This window comes from Hyaena hyaena, unplaced genomic scaffold (assembly GCF_003009895.1).
Source record: "Hyaena hyaena isolate Hyena2069 unplaced genomic scaffold, ASM300989v1 scaffold_5, whole genome shotgun sequence".
In the NCBI taxonomy this organism is placed as follows: domain Eukaryota; kingdom Metazoa; phylum Chordata; class Mammalia; order Carnivora; family Hyaenidae; genus Hyaena; species Hyaena hyaena.
In genome coordinates this window covers 6,485,704-6,505,058 of record NW_024080637.1, presented here as the reverse complement: position 1 = coordinate 6,505,058, position 19,355 = coordinate 6,485,704, and the positions used below count along the sequence as shown (strand labels likewise).

General features: G+C 53.8%; 1 protein-coding gene across 1 annotated transcript; it reads right to left on the bottom strand.

Annotated features, from left to right (window-relative positions):
• Positions 1-6,000: 6,000 nt before the first annotated feature.
• On the bottom strand, positions 6,001-19,104 carry CDCP2 (CUB domain containing protein 2). The gene is made up of 6 exons (XM_039238014.1): positions 19,026-19,104; positions 15,782-16,129; positions 13,002-13,337; positions 11,763-12,116; positions 8,677-8,855; positions 6,001-6,327 (listed from the first exon to the last, which is right to left on the bottom strand). Exons 1-6 carry the CDS (start codon positions 19,102-19,104, stop codon positions 6,001-6,003), a joined length of 1,623 nt encoding a protein of 540 aa, XP_039093945.1.
• Positions 19,105-19,355: the final 251 nt, after the last annotated feature.

Genomic DNA, 19,355 nt, shown 5'->3' with positions numbered 1-19,355 from the left:
GTGGGATGCAGCCCCAGGTCGGGCCAGGACACAGGGAGAGCCGGGGCAGCCTTCCCCGAGGTGCCCGCTGCTCCTGGAGTCTGGGCGGGCTTGGAGGAAGCCAGCAGAGGGCAGTGGGCCCCACTGATTTTCCAGGAAGAAAGCCAGCCAGGGCCTCGCTGACTTGGGAGGGGAATGCGGAACAGCTCTGGGGGGTCCTGAGGCCCGGTGTCCAGAGCAGCCGGGCCTGGCTCGGGCACTGTGTGTTCCGGCGACTGCGTGGGCAGGACAGGTGGCCAGGGACAGGGCCACGGGTCCCAGAGGCTCCCCTGGGAGCAGCCTTGGCTTCCAACAAGGGACGTGTGATGGGCAGCAGTTCGTCAGGGCCTCTCCGAGGCCTTAGGAACCCAGAACCCATTTTACAGCCTCACACTGAGACTGAGCAATACTTACCAAGCTGATGCCCTGCACGAAGCATCGTGTCAAGAAGTGTTCGGGCCACTGGTTAGGAGCAGGGACTCTGAAGTCAGACCACCTGTTTTGAAGCCTGGTGACACCGCTCACCAGCCATGTGACTGTGGATGAGATACACAGCCTCTGTGCCTCAGCACCTCTGTTGTGAGGCCGAAACAAGCTAATGCATATGAAATGTCTAGAGTAATTCCTGGCTCGCAGCATCAGTCTTCATCTAATGGGAGCTATTAGGTGGGACCTCACGCAAGTTACTTAACCTATCATGGCCTCAGTTTCCTCCTGTGAAATGGGACTCATAACAGTACTCCCCTCATAGCATTATTACAAGGAATTAAATGAACTCATTTTTAAAATTTTTTAAATGTTTTATTTATTTATTTTTGAGAGAGAGGCAGACAGAGCTAGTGGGGAGGGGCAGAGAGAGAGAGAGGGAAACACAGAATCCAAAGCAGGCTCCAGGCTCTGAGCTGTCAGCACAGAGCCTGATGTGGGGTTTGAACTCACGAGCTGAGCCGAAGTCGGACGCTTAACCGACTGAACCACCCAGGTGCCCCTAAATGAACGAATTTATGGAAAGTGCTTAGATCCTGAGAATAACACCAAGCGCCAAGTGCTCAATATTAAAGTCTAATATGTATCCTGTGACAGTTACAAATGTGAGTTACGGTTGTGACCTGTTTCTCTGGACTCCTCCACCTGCTCTAGAAGAAGACCTGGGCTTTGCAGACAGATCTGCTGCCTGAGTTCGAATCCCACCTCGACTACTTCTTAGAGGGAATGATAATAGTCACTGTTTAGAGAATCAAATGAGAACATCAATTTAAAACTCTATTTGAACAATTCCTGGCATAGAATACATTTCAATAATGTTCCCGCTATTATTCCCCATTGACAGGAGAGGAAACAAACTCGGAGAGGTTATGGAAAGCTAGTAGCAGAGCCAGAGCCAGGTCCTGGGTCCTGGTGGGTTCCAGGGGGGGTGCCTCTTGAAGGAGGACTGGAGAATCGGTGGGTTAATAGACCAACAATACTGGGCCAGGAGGAGGCAGAGACAGTCATGAGCCCAGGGCTCTGCTCACTGTGCCACTGTGGTTTGCTCCCAGATGGCATGCCTGGTGCCAACAGGTTAAGAGCCTTTCTGCATGGGGGGCTGTCCCAGGAGAAGACATCGATGGCAGACCCTGTTGGTCCAGTGGGTGTCTTCATGCTGAAGCCAAGGACACAGAGGGCCACCTCCATTGTGGATCTGAGAGAAGCTGCTAGTGCCACCCAGGTGTCCTAACTAGTAACTTCCCATCCTGCCGTTCCAGCGTAGCCCCAACATACCTCCCAGCCCCCCTCCCCAGCCCTCTTCCCATCCCCATCACGACATACTCTTCTGTGCCTTTTTGCATTAGCACATGCTGTTCCCCACTCCTGGGATGCCATTCCCTCTCCTCTGCCTGATGCGCCTTCCCGGCAGCATGAGTCATCCCTCTGGGCTCCTCCTGCACTTACCCAAGCTGAGGCAGCAATTGAAACCTTGTCTTGTTCCCAAAAGTCTTTGAGAGGAAAGCACTTTGTTCATTTCTGTGCCGGTCTCCCTTTGCCCGTCCAGGTCCGCCGTCACTCTTCTCCACCCTGCTCTGCGTCCTGGGGAGGCTGGCCACACTGCCTACCCCTGGGCTCAGCCTGAGGAGCCTCCGGGAGACTGGAGGGCAGGGGCAGAGCGAGGGGTCCCCTGGCTGGCTGTGTCCCCTCCAGGAAGTACTCCTCTCCTCACCCTGAGGCGCCTGGTTCCTCCCCCTGGACACTGAGCTCCCGAGGCAGGGCCGTGTCTGAGCCAGTCTGCATGTCTGTGCAGAGGGCGGCCCAGAGAAGATACTTGGGAAATTTCCTTGACTCGGACTGCACCAAAATACCAAGACGGCTGTACACGTGAGATTCAGTGAATGGAGCCACGTTGAGTCCGCTCAGCCGGTCACAGAACCTTACTGAAGGACACGTGTGCCCGGCTTTGGCAGGGGCATCTGGGGAAAGGCTGCCTTCACGGATCTGGCATTGTAGTGACAGGGACAAGCAAAGCACACGCACACCATGCATCATTTCAGACCAGGAAGGAAGGCAAAGGGGTACAGAGTGACGGGGGGTGGGGTGCAATTTTAGATACATGGTTAGGAGGCCACTTGGGAGAGAGGGGTCTTGAAGGAGCCGGACCAAGCGATGCTCTAGTGCAAGGACATTCCACACGGAGGGGCCAGGAGACAGAAAGGCTGGGGGTGGGAACGACCATGGCCTCTTGAAGATCAGCAGGGAAGCCAGGAGTCTGGGGAGACCCTTCCGACTCTGGATTTGAGGACTCCTTAGGGAAGAGGCTTCCTGAATTGTGCAGGAGGGAGTCCCAGGCAGGCACTCTCCCTGTGTTCCTCAATCCTCACGATGACCTCGTGAGGAGGGTCTTTGTGCCCTTATTCCATGCACGGGGAAGCTGAGGCTGAGACAGGTTAAGCAACTTGCTCAAGGACACACAGAGTCAGGGCAAGAATGGAAACGAACCCAGGTCTGCCTGACCCCGAGGCCAGAAGGCATTTTCCCAGGGCCAGCACTTCCATTTACCAAGGATTTCCTCATCAGTAACATTGGCCCTACCGAGACAGGCGGGCGGGAGGACCCGAAGCTCCTGCTTCCGGGTGGGCAAGCCCAAGGCCACATAACCAGTGGGAGGAGGGGGAAGCTGGGGGTCAAGGCCCCCACTCTCTGCAAAGGGGAAACTGGTACACTCTTCCAGGGCCAGGGCGTGTTGGCTAATGGGTATCATTCCAGCCCTTTCATTTCTAACAGACACTGCACTGTCAGAAAGACTGTCATTTCCCACGGCTCAGGCAGGATAATCAACGTGCTGGCTGTCCAGAGGGCTGGGAATGGTAGTATCGGGACACGTCCATGAAGGTAAACCCATCCTCTCCCTGTTGGCCGTTCCAGTCCTTCCCCAACCAGGCACAGCCCTTGGGTTTGAGAACATGGCCAGGGGGCCCAAGAGGCCCCAGCCCACCGCACAGGCCCCAGCTCAGCGAAGAACTGCCTCCTCTCGGCCTCGCTTCAGCATTTCATGCCTGTGACCTTGTGCAAGGTCACACATTCTCCCCAGACCTCAGTTTCCTCATCTGTGAAATGGGGGCAATTATGTCTGCCTCACAAGGTGGCTTTCTTTTTTTTTTTTTTTTTTAAATGTTTTATTTATTTCTAGGAGAGAGAGAGAGACAGCATGAGCAGGGGGAGGGTCAGAGAGAGAGGGAGTCACAGACTCCGAAACAGGCTCCAGGCTCTGAGCTGGCAGTCAGCACAGAGCCCAATGCGGGGCTCGAACCCACGAACCGCGAGATCATGACCCAAGCGAAAGTCGGACGCTTAACCGACTAAGCCACCCAGGCGCCCCTAACAAGGTGGCTTTCTTGAGCTGCCACAACTCAAACACTTGCCATGTAGTTGGTGCTTATGAGTCGTCACTCCAACGGTGACGGACCCAGAGGTGATGATGCTTTTGTCTCATTTTAAAAACAGAAACTGAGGCCGGAGAAGGGAATGGGCTCCTGAAGGCCACACACAGCAAGTCGGTGGCAAAGTTGGGCTGAGAACTTGGGTTTCTAGGCCAGAGCTTTTGTATGAATTCATAGGTCAACGGTCATAACTGAGGTTTGTTGAATCCTTCTCAGGTACCGGGCACTGCCATGCGCTATCTCAGTCCCCACACAGAACCAACAAAGCAGGTGTTATTTATTATCACCCCCACTCTGCAGGCAGGAGGGCTGACCCTGGGGGCGGGGGATGTAACAAGTCTTGTCCAGAGAAACTGAGACCCAGGTGATTTGTAGGCTGGCAAAGGTAGCTCAGTGGCTAGAGGAATCTGAGAGGGAGAAGGTGGGGGAGAGTAAAAGAGGATGGGGCCTCTGCTCCCAACACCCCAGGATGTCAGTTGAAACCCCCCCCCCCCCACTGGCACATTACCCTGGCAGACCTCCCTGGCTCATCGTGTTGCTACGATCTTACAGCAAGCTATGAACAGTGGTCCCATTCTGCAGATGGCTATATCGAGGCTCACAGAATCAAAGTGACTTGCTCACGTTCACACAATTAATAAGAAGAACTTGGACTTGAATCCAGTTCTCCTAAGATCCAGGCAACTCTTTTTTCCCTTGCTTAATTCATTGTTTACTTTGTTGGTTTTTTTCTCTCTTGTTTTCTCTGCAAGCTACTGTCTGCCTCCCTCTCCCTAAAGCCTGGTTGTAAGCACCTCAAAGGCAGGAAATCTCATTTGACTTCTTTGCTGCTGCTTGGAGCCGGTCACAGCAGTGGGGATAAAGCTGGAAACAAGTGGATGTTGGTTGGGTTGTCAAAAGAACTATAATCGGGCTCCATTGATCCCAGTGGTCAGCATGGTCAAGGTGGAGATTTCTGTTGATTGTGAGTGATTCGTTACACATATATACAGTGAGCAGGGGAAAGAGGTGTATTGTAACTGTAGTTTTGGTTTATTTTTCATTAACAAGATTGCTTCACTTCTTGATACGTAGAGCTCTCGGAGGACTGGACCAATTTGCTTGAGGACGCTATAAAGCCCTGGGAACCCACCCCATGCTCCCTGTGGTGTAAACTTAGAGAACACGGGGACACTGGAGTAGCGCTGAGTGAAGTCCAATGGCAGAAGGTCCACAGGCTCCAAAAAGAACTCATCTGAAGGGAAACAATGGGCTCAACATCAGGGGTGAGGACAAAGACACAGGAACTTCAAACAGCTTTGCAGTCAAGGATCACGATCTATTTAAGGAAAAACGCCAACATGAAAGAGACTCCAGTCCTCAGCTTCCAGCCTCACCGCTGAGCACAGTGTGGGCCCGCCTGTGTTTTACGCGGGGATCCGACCTTGCAGGGCATCGGCACCTCTTCAGACAGGATCCACTGGGATGAGCACAGCCAGTCTCCAACAGCGACACCACATGGCGGAGGCTGGGATGACAGCACTAGGTGGGGTTTCAGCTTCCTTTCTCTCTGTTTCTGGAGTTTGGAGGCAGGACTGGGCAGCTGAGGACGAAGTCCTCAAGGTTCCTGAGTCAGTTTGAGAGAGTGAAGGCCCCTAGATATTTCCTGCCAATGAAGGCTTGTGATGAGCCATTAGAAAAATAAGAGAGGCCCTTGTTTTTATCCTGAGTCGGTAAAGCACTTGTGCAAGTTACAGAACAAGTGACCAGTAACCACAGAACAAGTGACAGGTGACCACAGCTCTCCATGATGACAAGTAACACACACAGGAGACTTCTTGCCAGTAGCAGGCTATCTATGAAATTAGTAACAACTGCACACACACACACAAACACGCCATAGTTTACAGCTCATATCCATTCATGCTCTTCTCTGAGCCTCACGCCAGCTCTGTGGCCTTGGAAAGTGAGACTCAGAGAGGGACAGTGACTTGTCCATGGTCATCAACAAGTCGACAAAGCCTGGTCTGCTCCTGTTTAGGAGACCGCAAGCTGCCTCCCAGGGAAGCCAGGACCCAGGTCCCTTGCCTGCTCACAGCAGCATCAGAACCACAATGGCAATGACCATGAGGACTCCTGCCAGGATGCAAAGGCCCAGGAAGACAATGTCACTGGTGTCTTGGGTCACCATGGCCACCGGGCCCTCCAGGGCCTCCTCTTCATCCCTGGGTGGCGCTTCCTGAAGATGCTCGGCGGTGGCAGCATAGGGCCCAAGCCAGTTGGAGCCAGACAGCAGGTGGACAGACGCCTCCTTGCGCCGTGGCTCACAGCGCACCTCGTACTCATGGATGTCCTCCTGCCCCCCAGCCGAGAAGTCGATGTACAGCACACTGACGATCACTGAGGTGTTGTTCCTCCTCTGTGGGGATCACAGGGCACTCACTCACACCTGAAGGGACCAGGGGTTGACCCTGTTCCTCTAGATATGCAGGGGCTCAGTTCCAAGGAGGCAGAACCCTGGGAGCCCAGGTTCTAGTCCCAGCTCAGCCACTGACTCCCTTTCCGCTTGGAGCCTCAGTGTCCCCACTGTAAAGGGGTCACTAGGGGGATATCTGGAAGGACAATATCAGTTTTGATGGGTCAGTGCTTGCCCTGGCTTCAAGGCGGCGGCGTCTATAAGCAATAGTAGCAGCAATACCAGGGATTTTGCCGTGATCCAACCTCTGTTTCAAGTGCATTATCTCATTTAATGTTCACAGTGAGCCTCTCTTATTGGCACCATTAACATCCCCATTTTATAGATGAGGAAACTGAGGCTCAGAAGTTAAATCCCTTGCCTGAGGTCACATGGCACACAAGTGACAGGGAACTCAAGTCTCTGGCCATCCCAGTGGCACCACCCAGCTTTAGGAAGAGCCACTGAGGAGTGACATGCGGGGGGCTGGCACCCTGCTGCCCTCCCTACCCTTACAGACAAGGGAGGCAGGTTGCCTTGAAGATGGGGGGGGGTCTGGGGCCGGAACTGAGGGGCAGAGTTTTGGAGGGCAGTCTGGCGTGGTCTGGGGCGGGGGGCTACACGGGCACAGCGCTAGTCTCCCCACCCACCCTGAGTCCGCAGCGGCCATTACACCCCTCAGGCTGCCCATGTCCAGTGGTGGCAATTCTGAGCTGATGCTTCTAAACAGCAAAGCTGCCTGACAGTGCAAGCAGGCAGGAAGAGTAGGAAGCTGCCGGCACTGGACACTGGGTGACCCCTCTGGGGAAGGGTGCAGAAGGGTGTTCCAAAGGGCTCTCATACCATGTCCCCAAACAGGCGTCTGCATTTGCACCCTCAACCTATCTGTGACCACCTCCTTTGGGAAGACTGATGTCCTGGATTTTTGTGATACAGAATTGGGCTACTGGACGAAGAAAGACAGGACCCATGAGTGGAAGGGGACCCAGTGAGAGGGTAAGGTGGAGCCACATAATAAAGGAGAAAAAAATCAAATCAAATGGGGGTGAGGGGAAGTTTTAGGGGGTTCTGATGAATGAGAGACTTGAGGGGGGGAAATCCACACAAGATGTCAGTATTCTGGTTAAGAAATCAAGTCTCCAGTGTTTTTAAAGAGGTGCACAGAAAGGTTGTCACAGCCTTTGGCTGTTTGAGTTGCACATCTTTGTAAGTGACCCAACTCAAGAGCCTGGTCCTCGTGCATCTAGGACTTCTAAGGGTGACATTAGGGATCCAGGAGCTTTTATGTTTCCATGATATTGGCTCCAAGATGCCGTGATTCTTTGGCTCCAAGTTAGGGTGGTGTTTCCCTGACTCAGGGGTTCTGAGTGCCTATGATCCCTCATTCTCAACTTCATAGTCCTTGCCTCTGGGACTCTCTGTTGTCATCATTTCATGACTCTGTGGAACGTCTGAAGAAAATCCCTGGGGGATTTAGGGCATGAGGTAGGGGTGAGGGTGGATCATCTTGGCAGCCAAGAGTCTGCCCCCTCTTCTCTTCTCCTCAGATCTAAAGGACAGAGATTTCCAGGAGGCTGGGGGAGCAGAGGGGCAGGCTGGAGGGGCCAAGGGCATACGTTCAGCTAAGGTTGGGGCCAGTAGGGTTTGCCGGGAAGTGTGTGATTTCTCCCAAGCCAGTCCGCCACATCCCTGGATACCAAGTCTGGGGATGGGGACTCCTTCTGGGGGGGGGGTCTCTCCTTTCCCCTCCAATCTGTCCCTAAGAATACAAACATCCAAGGTGCTTGGGGTGCTGCCTGGCCACTGAGGCCCTCAAACCTGGGGTCAAAGCCTCGAAAATATAAGGATTGTAGAAAAAATTCATTTGTAAGCCTTACTACCTTTGGCAGGAAGTGGATCCTTCTATTTTGTTGTGTGGATCCCAGCGACAATTTGGATCACAGGTTAGGAAGGGGTGGCGGGAGGCAGCGAGCACTGCGTGTTACAGGGGTGGGGGCTGGGTGGTGAAGGGTTCCCTGGAGAAGGCAAGGAACAGCAGGAAGCCCTCCAAGGACAGTCAGGGTCAAGGCCTCTGGGAGGAGCCCTCAGTAGGGGCTTTTGGCTGTCACTGGGTTGTGCAGCGTTGGGCTCCCTGCTCTGTCTTCCCTGTTTGAGTTCTTTGTTGCGTCTACACTGAGCACGTTTGTTGAGGTAAAGCCAAGATGGGCTGAGTTCCACATCCTGGCTTGTGGGGTCACTGGAGCCAGAATTCTCAGGATGGCGAGTGCCTCTCCTCACACCTGCCCTCCTCCCCTCCCCCACCCCTGCCCTTACCTGAGACTCGGTGCCACAGGTGTCAAAGCGGGCCTGGATCCGGAAGGTGCTGCCGGCTTCCTGGGCAGTACAGCTCCGGCTGCCCAGGTAGACCTTGGTCCGCTCCAGCGGTGCCAGCGCCTGTGCTGAGATCAGGATCTGGAAGTCCGTGCGGGAGCAGCTCACGTTCATGGGCACGACTGGGGGCAGAGGGAGGGAGGGGCTGGAGGCCTTAAGGGGCAGGCGGTCAGCCCCCAGCACCCCAAGACTAAGGGAAACCAAGGCTCAGAGAGGGGAGACTACTATGTGGCCCTATGGGGATGTTTCACATGTGTTAGTCCATTTAATGCCATCAGACTATGAGCTGCCCAGGCAAGCACCAGCCTTCTTGTGTTCTCGCAGCCCGGCTCCGAATTGGCAGGTGCTGTGAGTGCTGAATAAATGAATGAATGAGTGAGTGAGTGAGCAAATATTCTTAACCATGAGGAGAGCTACTATTTGCTGATCTCTTTGCCATGTGCCAGGCAATTCATTCAATCATTTAACACATATTTATTGATGGCCCACTACATGCAGGCACTATTCTAATAGGCACCCTGGAAATGGAAATGGAAAACAAAAAACAAAAACAGCCCACCTTCCTGCCTTCTTGGAGCTTACATTCTAGTTGGGCAAGGGGGCAATCAATACATAAAATAAAATATGTGTCAGAGTGGGCTGGAAGAAAATCAAGCAAAAAAGAAACAGGGATGGTGGAGGGTGGTGGGTGGTGGGTGGGCACAGAACAGTAGTTTTGCAAAGGGTGGCGAAGGAAGCCTCACTCTCTCCCCACGAGGACCCCATGAGGTGGACACAACTAAACCCATTTTACAGTCTTGGAAACTGAGGCTCAGAGAGCTGAGGCTATTTGTGGGGGTTGAGTTGGGATATTAACCATTATTGAGTCTATAGGTTTGAGTCTTTAGGTATCTCCCCACCCTATTTGGCAGGTCCCTGCAGCCCTCCAGGCTAAGATGGTGTGATGTTTTGTGTCTGGGTGTATTTTGTATTTGAGCATGTGTCTTGCGGGGGCGGGGGAGGGGTCTGCCATGCTGGCTGGGCCGGGGGCAGTGGAGGGGGAGGAAGGGGTGGCTGGTGGGAGGGAAAGGGAAGAGCTGGCAGGCAGAGGCCTGGAACTCTCAGCCCCTCTCCGGGAAATGCCTCAGACATATTTCAGCCTCTGGTGTCTGGGCAGTTGGGGATTTATGGGCCCGCCGTCTCCCACAATGATCTCGGTGGCGCTGAACTGTGTGCCACCCCTGATTGATGCTGAGGTTGTCCTCCAGCTGGGAGGCCGCCTGCAGCCTGGGCCACATCTGGAGCCTGGCAGAGCAGGAGTGCCCCTGTCTGACCCTGGGCTCCCATGGGGATCTGGGGAGGAGGGTGGGGCGGGTGGGAGGGGGGATCCTGGCCCTGGAACAGAGCCAGGATTCCAGCTGCCCCACCCCCATTCTCTGGAGGCACCGAAAGGAAAAGGGGCTTGTCCAAGATCCCACAGAGCTGGGAGAGGACCCAAGCCCAGAAATAAGACTATCAGAGCCGAAGGGGGATCTTAAAGATCCTTCAGCCAGGGTCCTCATTTTACAGGTGGAAAAACCGAGGCCCGCGGAGAGAAGACAACTTACCGGCTGGCTGTGGCAGATCGCATGGCACCTGGCTCTCCTGAGTGAAATGCTAGAAGGGGGCTGCTTTAACAAGGGACAGCTCTCCTCCCCTAGCTTATGGATGGAGCCGCCTGAGGCCCTGGAGGGTGGGCCTGCCCAGCTCACTTTGCTGCCCCTAGATCACTGAGCCTCTGCTATTTCCCTCCCCATCACCGCTTGCATTTGGGGTAAGGACCGAGGGGAGATGTTTTGCATGCAGACCAGGCCTGAGACGCATGACAGGAAAAATCCACCCTCAGCAAGCACGCCCTCGGAGTCAGGAACGGGGACCTCTTTCCCTCATTTCATCTGAATGACCGCCTGCCTGGGGCATTTATCAACCCCTTGTACAGATGAGGCCGTTGGATGGCCAGTAAATGGCAGCATTTGGATGTGGCCTTGGTCTGTGTGAGCTCAGCCCTGACGCCCTCCCCTCGGGCATGAGTTCTGGTCTGGGCTGTGCCCCCACAGCCTGTGTGACTGCGGGGGTCTTCCCTCTCCCTGTACCTTCCTTCCCACATCTGCACAATAAGGAGCTTTACTTGACTCAGGCAGAGGGCAAAATGGGTGCAGAGCACAGGCATTTCTGGGCCTGTGACCCAGGGAAGGTGATGACAAGAGAACAGAGATGATGGGTGCTGCTGGCTGGGGTATTGAATGGGCACGATGGAAGCCGGAAAAGCCCAGGACCAGCTTCCTCAGCTGCCTCTGTAGCTATAGGCATGGCTGTCTGCCCAAGTTCAAACCAATGAGACCAAGAAGTCTTTTCAGAGCTTCTGAAAATGCTTTTGCTTTCCTGGTAATGGGACATTTGTAGCTGGCATCTCCCCTACCCTCTTCCAGCCTTGAACATGGACATGATGTCTGGAGCTGTAGCAGCCGTCTTGCCATCATGAGGCCAAGAGCATTCCAGAGATACCGGCTGAGACAGTGTTAAGTCCCCGAACGAACAAAGCAGCCGCCCGGCTCTGGACTGCTTGTGATGTGAGGGGGGGAAGGCCATTTGTGCAAGCCCCTGCCAGTCAGGATTTATGACCCATACAAGCAAAGCCTGTCGGCATCTCTGTGGTTATGCCAACTGCTCATCATAAATAATATGGCCATATTTTGTGTGCTACCCCTGGATACATAAGATAAGCCACAGCTCAAGAGAGGCCAGGGGCCCAAGGGGGAAGGAGACAGGTGGGGTCAGGGGAATTAAGGATCATGGAGTCGAAAACTGGAAAGGCAGGGCCCTGTGGGAGCGGGAGTAAGCAAGGGCCACACCGGCGTGGTGTCAGAGGACCCAAGGCAGCTGGGACTGCAGCCACACGGGAAGAGGCTGAGGAGACCAGCTGGTGGGTTGGAGGGAGAAAGCTGCCAAGACCTGGGACCCCACCTTTGCCCTCCCCCATCAGCACACCCACACCCTCCACCCCAGCTGACCTCCAATGTAGGCCACAGAGAAGCCCCTTCGTGTGGTGCTGCGGTCTGTGTGCAGCAGAAGCAGAAGCTGGTTGTGGCTTGAAGTGACTGGTGCTGGCAGGTGGTGGCCACACCAGTTCCCCAGCAGGGACGCCTCCTCGCTGGCCCCATCGAAGGCCGCCAGGTAGTCAAAGTCGCAGGTCCTGGTCAGGCTGCTGGGACCCTCCAGATCCAGGTCCAGAAAGAACACCTTGACCCGGTAGCCAGGAGGCAGGCGGATGGTCCAGTGGCAGTGGATGTGGTTAGGGTAGGAGCTGGGGTACTGTGGGCTGGAGAAGTTGCCTCGCACAGCTGTGTACACATCCTGGCATTCTCCTGGATTGGGGAGAGAGGGGCAGCAGGAGCAATGATGAGAAGGTGGGGACTGTCACCCTCTGCGGTACAGCTGGGGCAGCGGTTGCCACGAAGGTCCTAAAACCACCCTGGCAGATCGTGGGCTCCGTGGCCAGCAAACCAGACAAGTGAGCCCAAAGCCTGCTTTAAACTCAAACTGGCTGGGAGCTGGGACTGTCATTCCAGTTGGCAGGCCACGAGTCCTGGCCTTGAATTCCAATAACAAGACTAATACTTGTCCTCAGAGTGGAGTCCAAACTCGGACTTGACAGACAAGGTGGCTCATGACCTGATCTCACTCATTTTCTGACTGTCCCACCCAGCCCTACCTCACAGCCTCACCAAACATCTAGCATAGAAGCACACTAAGCCCTCTCTGTCCTCTGTGCTTTTGCACATGCTGATCTATCTGGAATACCCTTCCCATCCTCCTGCCCCCTGCTAACTCCTTCAAAACACTACTCAACTCTCTCCTCCTCCAGGAAGTCATCCATGATCCTTACTGTTAGCACTGATCACGGTAGGTTTTCATTGTCTATTTCCTTCTCCATCTCCTCCACTGTCTAGTTCACTTCATGGTGAAGAGTTCATTCATTCATTGGTACAAACACTAATTGAATCCCTTCTTTGTGGCAGGCACAGAGACAGACCCAAAGGAACTCACAGTCAGGGGAGATCAACGTGCAAAGCACAAACATAAATGAGAAGTGTTAGATCATTGCTGAGGGAGTTGAAAGAAGGGACTAACTCTGACTCAATCAGGAAGACTTCATAGAGGAGGTGACAGGTTTATGCCGTGGCACTGGCCGGGCAGAGACATGCATAGCATGCACAGAGGACTTGAGGGGTGGCCCCAGCCCCTTCTACCTGAGAAGTAGTAGGCTTTGAAGCCCCGGCCTCCAATGTTAAAGTCGGACTTGAAGACCACCTGCAGCTCGTGACCCAGCGACACAAGGGTGGGGGGCCGGGTGCTGCCACAGTAGTGATGCCCGCGGGCAGGGCCAGGCCCCCCAAGGACGACCACGTAGTCATAGGTGCACTCCTCATTGCCCTCCATCTGGAAGTCCACGAACACCAGCTTGACGGTGGTGGGGCCGGCAGCCCGGATCACCCAGTGGCACTCCACGTTGTTGGGGTAGTTGTCAGGGTACTCAGGACTGGTGAGGACCCCCGAAAGGCCCGTCAGGACACCACCACACACATCTGCAAGGAAGCCCTCCTGAACTGACCTTTCTTCCTCCCCGTGACCCCCTGAACACCTGCCCTTGGGAACCAGACACCCCACAATGTGCCATTCCCACTGGTTTGGACGGGAACCTCATCACCATCCACTGTGTGCTTGCTGAGTGTCAGGCCTGGGCTCACCCAATGGGTCACAGGGAGTGCTGGAATTGCCTGATTGCAGAGCCTGGGCACTTGACCTGGTGATTCTCACTGTCCCCTCCTACTGGGCCCGTGGGGCACAGAGCCTGAGGTTCGTGAGTTCGGGAACGTTCTCAAACCTCTGTAACAGAAGAACAAGCTGAGGCTTGGACAGAGGATCTGATGAAGTAGATAAAGATGGGCTTGTAGTCTGAGGCTTGAGGTGTCCTCTCAGCTCTGTCTTCTCTTAGGAGTGTGGCCCCGGCAAGTGACCCAGTCTCCCTGAGCCTCATGGGACTATTAGAGGTCAGAAGACCTGCCCAGCCGGCTCCACCAGACCCAGCCTCACGCAGAGTCTAAGATGCTGCCGAAAGCCCTTGGGGAGCCAGTGTGGCCAATATAATCCGGAGGTGGGTGATGACGAATGGCGTGACCAGCTGGAGGCCACCAGCAGGGAGGGGCGCGCTGGTATTTCCCAAGACTCCAGAATCTCGCCCCAGGGCATGGCTTGGTGACCCTAGCACTACCCTGCCCGGCCGCTGAGGATGGGACTCCTTGCCCCTCCCAGCCATGTAAGCTTGGGAAGGCACATGCCCTCTCTGCTCTCAGGGTTACTGTGTGTGACAGGAGACATGTGACTGTTCTGACAGTCTGTGAGACCCTTTTCAACACGAACGCCCTTAGCTTTCAATCCAGGCTCTGGGGCTTCACAGGGGCATCTGTCTGCCAGCCTGTGGTGCAAGTTTCACTCTTTTTTTTTTTTTTTAATTTTTTTAATGTTTTATTTATTTCTAGGAGAGAGAGAGAGACAGCGTGAGCAGGGGAGGGTCAGAGAGAGAGGGAGTCACAGACTGAAACAGGCTCCAGGCTCCGAGCTGGCAGTCAGCACAGGGCCCGACGCGGGGCTCGAACCCACGAACCGCGAGATCATGACCTAAGCGAAAGTCGGACGCTTAACCGACTAAGCCACCCAGGCGCCCCCAAGTTTCACTCTTATGCTGTGTTCAGACCGTCTTTCATGTACCGAGAGACAGTGTCCACAGTCACCGGTCATATATAAAAATTTCACTCACTGGAGGCCATCAATATTGACTTACGGTTTCTGTGATTGACATATAATAAGTAAATGTTAAATACATGAACTTACAAAATACAGTAAAGGCATACCAATAAAATACTGCCTTTATCTCTTTTAGGTACAAGGGACTAACATAAGGTTCCATTTGCTCCACAGGTACTCCTGGTTTTAAATGTTGGAGACCATTGCTCCTGGTATTATGACTTCAATACCCTAACATTTAAAAAACCTAAGGGTCTAAAATTCCCAAACTATGATGAAATCAGTCTGTGACTCTTGTGTTTTCGCATTCTGCAACTCTGTGCCTCTAAAGCCAGCTCGGGGAGCGGTGTCCCACCTGAGCCCCCCCATTGCTGTGGGTGGGCCCTGTGCTCCAGGAGCCTCAGTAGTTGTCTGTGCTTGAGCTAACATGATTTAGGCCTTCGGTTTGGGCCTTGGGAGAAGGGAGGAGGTGTGAGTGTATGCAGAGAGGCCTGGAGACAGGAGGAATGAGTCAGGGAAAAAGGCAAGGAGAAGAAGGCCCTGCCCCCTCACTAGACTAAGGGGCAGGTTTCTATCTGGTTGAAGGAGGGAGGGCTAGGGACCTACAATATAAGAGGCATTAGGAAAGACTTAGGGAGGGGCATCTGGGTGGCTCAGTCGGTTGGGTGGCCGACTTCAGCTCAGGTCATGATCTCGAGGTCTGTGGGATCGAGCCCTGCACCAGGCTCTGTGCTGACAGCTCAGAGCCTGGAGCCTGCTTCGGATTCTGTGTCTCCCTCTGTCTCTGCCCCTCTCAAGCTCTGTCTCAAAAATAAAATAAACATTAAAAAAAAAAAAAAAGGAAAGACTTAGGGAGGGAGCGTGTCACCAGCCCCACACAGATTATGCACATCTTATACTCCAGAGGACTCGGGGTAGGGTGGGCGTGGTCCCTGGCCCATCCCCAGAGCACGGTGTCCTCTCCTTTGTCCTGATGCCATGGCGTGGGATAAGGACGACACCAAACACAAGAGTCCAGCAAGACCCTCCTGGGGACTCCAGGACTACTGTCGTGAAGGTGGGGACCCACAACCACCATGACCACAGCCAGAGGCTGCCTTTGCCCCTGAACTGTGACAGCAGGGTCACCCAAGCTCCAGAACAGCTGCAAGTCTCACCTTAGCCCACTTCTCTCCTCCCTCCTGCCCCTGCAGGGCCACCCTCTCCCCTGCCAGGTCCCCCTTGCCTTTCTGGTAGCCGGCGGAAAAGCCTCGGCTGGCCACGTGCTTGTCTGAGTGGAAGACGACAGACATGACGTGCCAGGAGGAGGTGAAGGGCGGCGGGGGCACCTGGCCACAGAACCTCCCCAGCAGGTTGCCCTTGTCTCCTGAGGCCCCATTGTAGACCTCCAGGTAGTCGAAGCCGCAGGTGTCATGGTACTCCAGGTCGAAGGCATGGAAGGTGAGCAGCACTGAGGAACCCTCGGCCACCACGATCAGCCAGCTGCACTCTGTGTTGTAGGGGTAGAGCCTGGGAAAGTTGGGGCTGGAGAAGTTTCCGGAAGGTGCTGAGAGCACACCCCCACATTTGACACCTGGGGCAAGAGGGGAGAATGGCTCAGTCAGTGCTGAGGTCCTGGGTGGGGGGTGGACCCAACCACAAAGCTGGGTCTTTGGGATGGAGTGAGAGAGCATGAGGCCATGACCCTAAATTCACTCATGTATGCCCATGTGTGCTCATTCATTCGCTTATTCCTCGAATACTTATCAAGCATTCTTTCATTCATTCAACAAACCTCGTCTGAGTGCCAAGCAATGTTCAAGGTGCTGTGCTTACAGCAGAAGCAGAGCAGACAAAAATTCTTGCCTTCATGGAATTTACTTTCTGATGGGAAACCCGGATGATAAGCGCAGTAAGTAAAATACAGAGCATATTGAATAGTGATTAGTGCTGTGGCGAAAAATAAAGCAGGGAAAGGAGATAGGGCACGTCGGGGTGGACCTATAATTCTAGATAAAATAGAACTATAAGCCAGGCCCTACACATGTGCGGTAAGGAATTTAAAAATTACAGATGATAATACCCCCCACCCTGAGCGAAAATGTGCACAGCCTGTTGCGATGTTAAAAGTACATTCTTATCTGCACATATTTGCTTATATTTAAAAAACGAAAACAATGGAAGGAAACTAATAAAAATGATTCTCTGTCAGGGGATGGAGTAAACAGAGGGAGGAAAAGGCATATGCTGGCTAGACCTCTTTTGGTGAGACTTGTTTTATGATTTTGACTTTATGATCATGAATAACTTTTAATATAGTTTTTAAATGGGCAAAAAAAGAAAAGCGTTTTTAAGTAACCCCTAAATATTCCAAACTGAAACAAATGCACTTAGCTATATATCAGGTTGGAGGCATATTCACATGGGGAAAAATGACTTCAAATGACCTGGAAATACACTTTTTTGACTGTATGTTCCTAGTGGGATATATCCCCAGGACAAAATGAACCACAAAGAAATCTGAAACATTACTCACTCAACTTACTATTTGAATAACAGTCAGTACTGCTATTTTATACTATTTTACAAATCGGAATAAAGCACGTATGTTAATGTCAATAGAAGCTAAGATTTTCAGGGTAAGAGGATAGCAATACAACCATAAAATTAAAAAATTAAATAGAACATTTGTGATCCTCGATTTGAATTGAAAACAGTATGAATTTAAGATTTATCTTTATTTCTAAAAAAGATTTAATTTCCTAGCTCTGTTCACTGTAAAGGCCAACAAGCATGTAACCAAGCCTGTGCGGACTCAGAATGGGCGCCTCCCTGGGGATCGCACTGTGGCATGGGGGAGCGGGGGGGGTCAGGGGCTGGGCACTCAGCGAATGAGACAAAACCAAGATATGTGACTGTGCTGTGGCCACACAGGGGCTCTGGGGGCCGGAGGGAGGCCAGTCCTGCTGGGCCAGCACTGCTACGGGAGGGACAAGATTCACGGGGAAGGTGATCCTCGAGTCTGACCAGGAGGAACAAGAAGGTTGTTAGTTGGGGACAATTCCGAGGGAGGAAATGACGGGAACAAACGCTCTCACGGTCACTTAGCCTTCCCCAGCCTCAGTCACACATCTGGGAAATGGGGTGGCTGCGAGCACCAGGGACAAATGGGCTGCAGATGTACACCCAGCTCGGGTTGTCAGCTCCCTGCTGGCCCCGGCGGCAGGCCGGGGAGGGAACCGTGTCTGATTCATGCCTTTATTGGTAGGAGGACAGAGGCACATTCTGTCCGGTGCCTGTCCTTGTCCTCCCCCCGGCCCTGCCCACGGGACAGGAAAAGCCCTGGGAGTGTTAGAGCAGAATTCCTGTGGCCAAGGGGGCCCCAGGCGCCAGCACAAGCGGAGGCCGTGTCCTCCAGCAATCAGCCAGCCACTCGGGACCCCAGGGTCACCCCAGGGCCACTGAAGCCCCAGAGGCTGGGAAATGGGAACAGCCAGCTTCTCTGCCTACAGGAAGGAGTGAGACATCTGCGTACTCAGCCCGCCTCTGCCACCAGCTGGGTGAGTGGAGCCCCACCCGAGCCTGCCGGAAAACCAGGCCCTGCAGGCGGTTTGCTGAGTCCCTGTAACATGCACGCTCCTTGAAGGCCAGTGAGGTGATACCCCCGCCCACCCCTGGCTTCACAGACAGACCCACACAGTTTCCAGGGCTGGAGCAGCAGCACAAAGCCACCTGGAACCCGGGTGCTGGCAGAGGGTTCTGCGAGCAATAAGGAGGGGGCATCTGAGGCTGATAGAAGCATGTGGAAGGCTTCCTGGAGGAGGCGGTGTTTGACCAGAGTTTGATAGATGAGCCAGATGTCCTCAGATGGAAAAAGAGAAAAGGGACCCTCTAGACAGAAGGCACAGTGGGGTGAAAGCTCTGAGGGGGAAGCATTTCCAGAAGGGGGCATACCCTCTGCCGGGACAGGGGATGCCCACGAGACACGGGGAACTGAGGCTGGGCATTATAGAGATGAGGGCCAAACCTGGGAGCCACCGAATGCCATCAGGAGGAACTTTGATTTCACCCGGCTGGCAGTGGGGACGTATAGCAGGCTCTCAGGAGAGCAAAGACTCCCTCCAGCATTAAACCTGCAGGTGTTCTCTGAGCCATTCCCTTAGCCCTTGGTCACTATTCCCCCTTGGAGAGGTTACTTAACCTCTTTCTCTGCTGCAGTTTCTTCACCTATAAAATAAGAACTCATACCCACCTGGAAGTCTGTTGTGAAGATGAAAAGCAGTATTTGTGAAGCATCCAACACCCGGCAGGCATCCTGTAAATACTGTCTTCCCCCATCTCAGAAACAAATACAGCCTCACCTCGGCCAACGCCCCCCATATGGCCTCCTGCTTTCTGGCCTCCCACACGGAAGCCTCCGGAGACCCTGGCAGCTACCTGACCACTCCTCTCCCTGCTCCCAGAGCCCGCCTGCCCTCAGGAGCTCCTACCTTTCATGGCTTGGGCCCTGGGGCCTGGGCCGAGCAGAGCCATAGCCAGCAGCAGACAGGACCCCAGCTCTGCCAGCATCTCCTCACCGGGGCGCCCACAGGTCTGTAGAGCTCGGGCCAGGCCAGGATCTGAGGGTCTGGAGCAGGGGAAAGAGAGGTGAGGCAGAAAGGGCCTCCAAGTGAATGATAACCTGAATAATTCATTGGCCCCTCGAATTAGTAAGCCGATCTCCAGGTGCTTCCTTCATTCCACCCTAAGGTGACGGGTCTAGTGTCACCAGGTTTACACATTCGGAGATCTGCATTGTCCTCACCACATCAGGAAGTGAA

Excerpts from the sequence above, each read along its gene's own strand:
- CDCP2 (XM_039238014.1), bottom strand. The coding sequence starts at position 19,104 with ATGCTGGCAGAGCTGGGGTCCTGTCTGCTGCTGGCTATGGCTCTGCTC. Across the intron at positions 16,130-19,025 it reads CAGGGCCCAAGCCATGAAAG|GTGTCAAATGTGGGGGTGTG; the intron begins GTAGGAGCTCCT and ends CTCTTGCCCCAG. Across the intron at positions 8,856-11,762 it reads CTCTGTGGCCTACATTGGAG|TCGTGCCCATGAACGTGAGC; the intron begins GTCAGCTGGGGT and ends CTCTGCCCCCAG.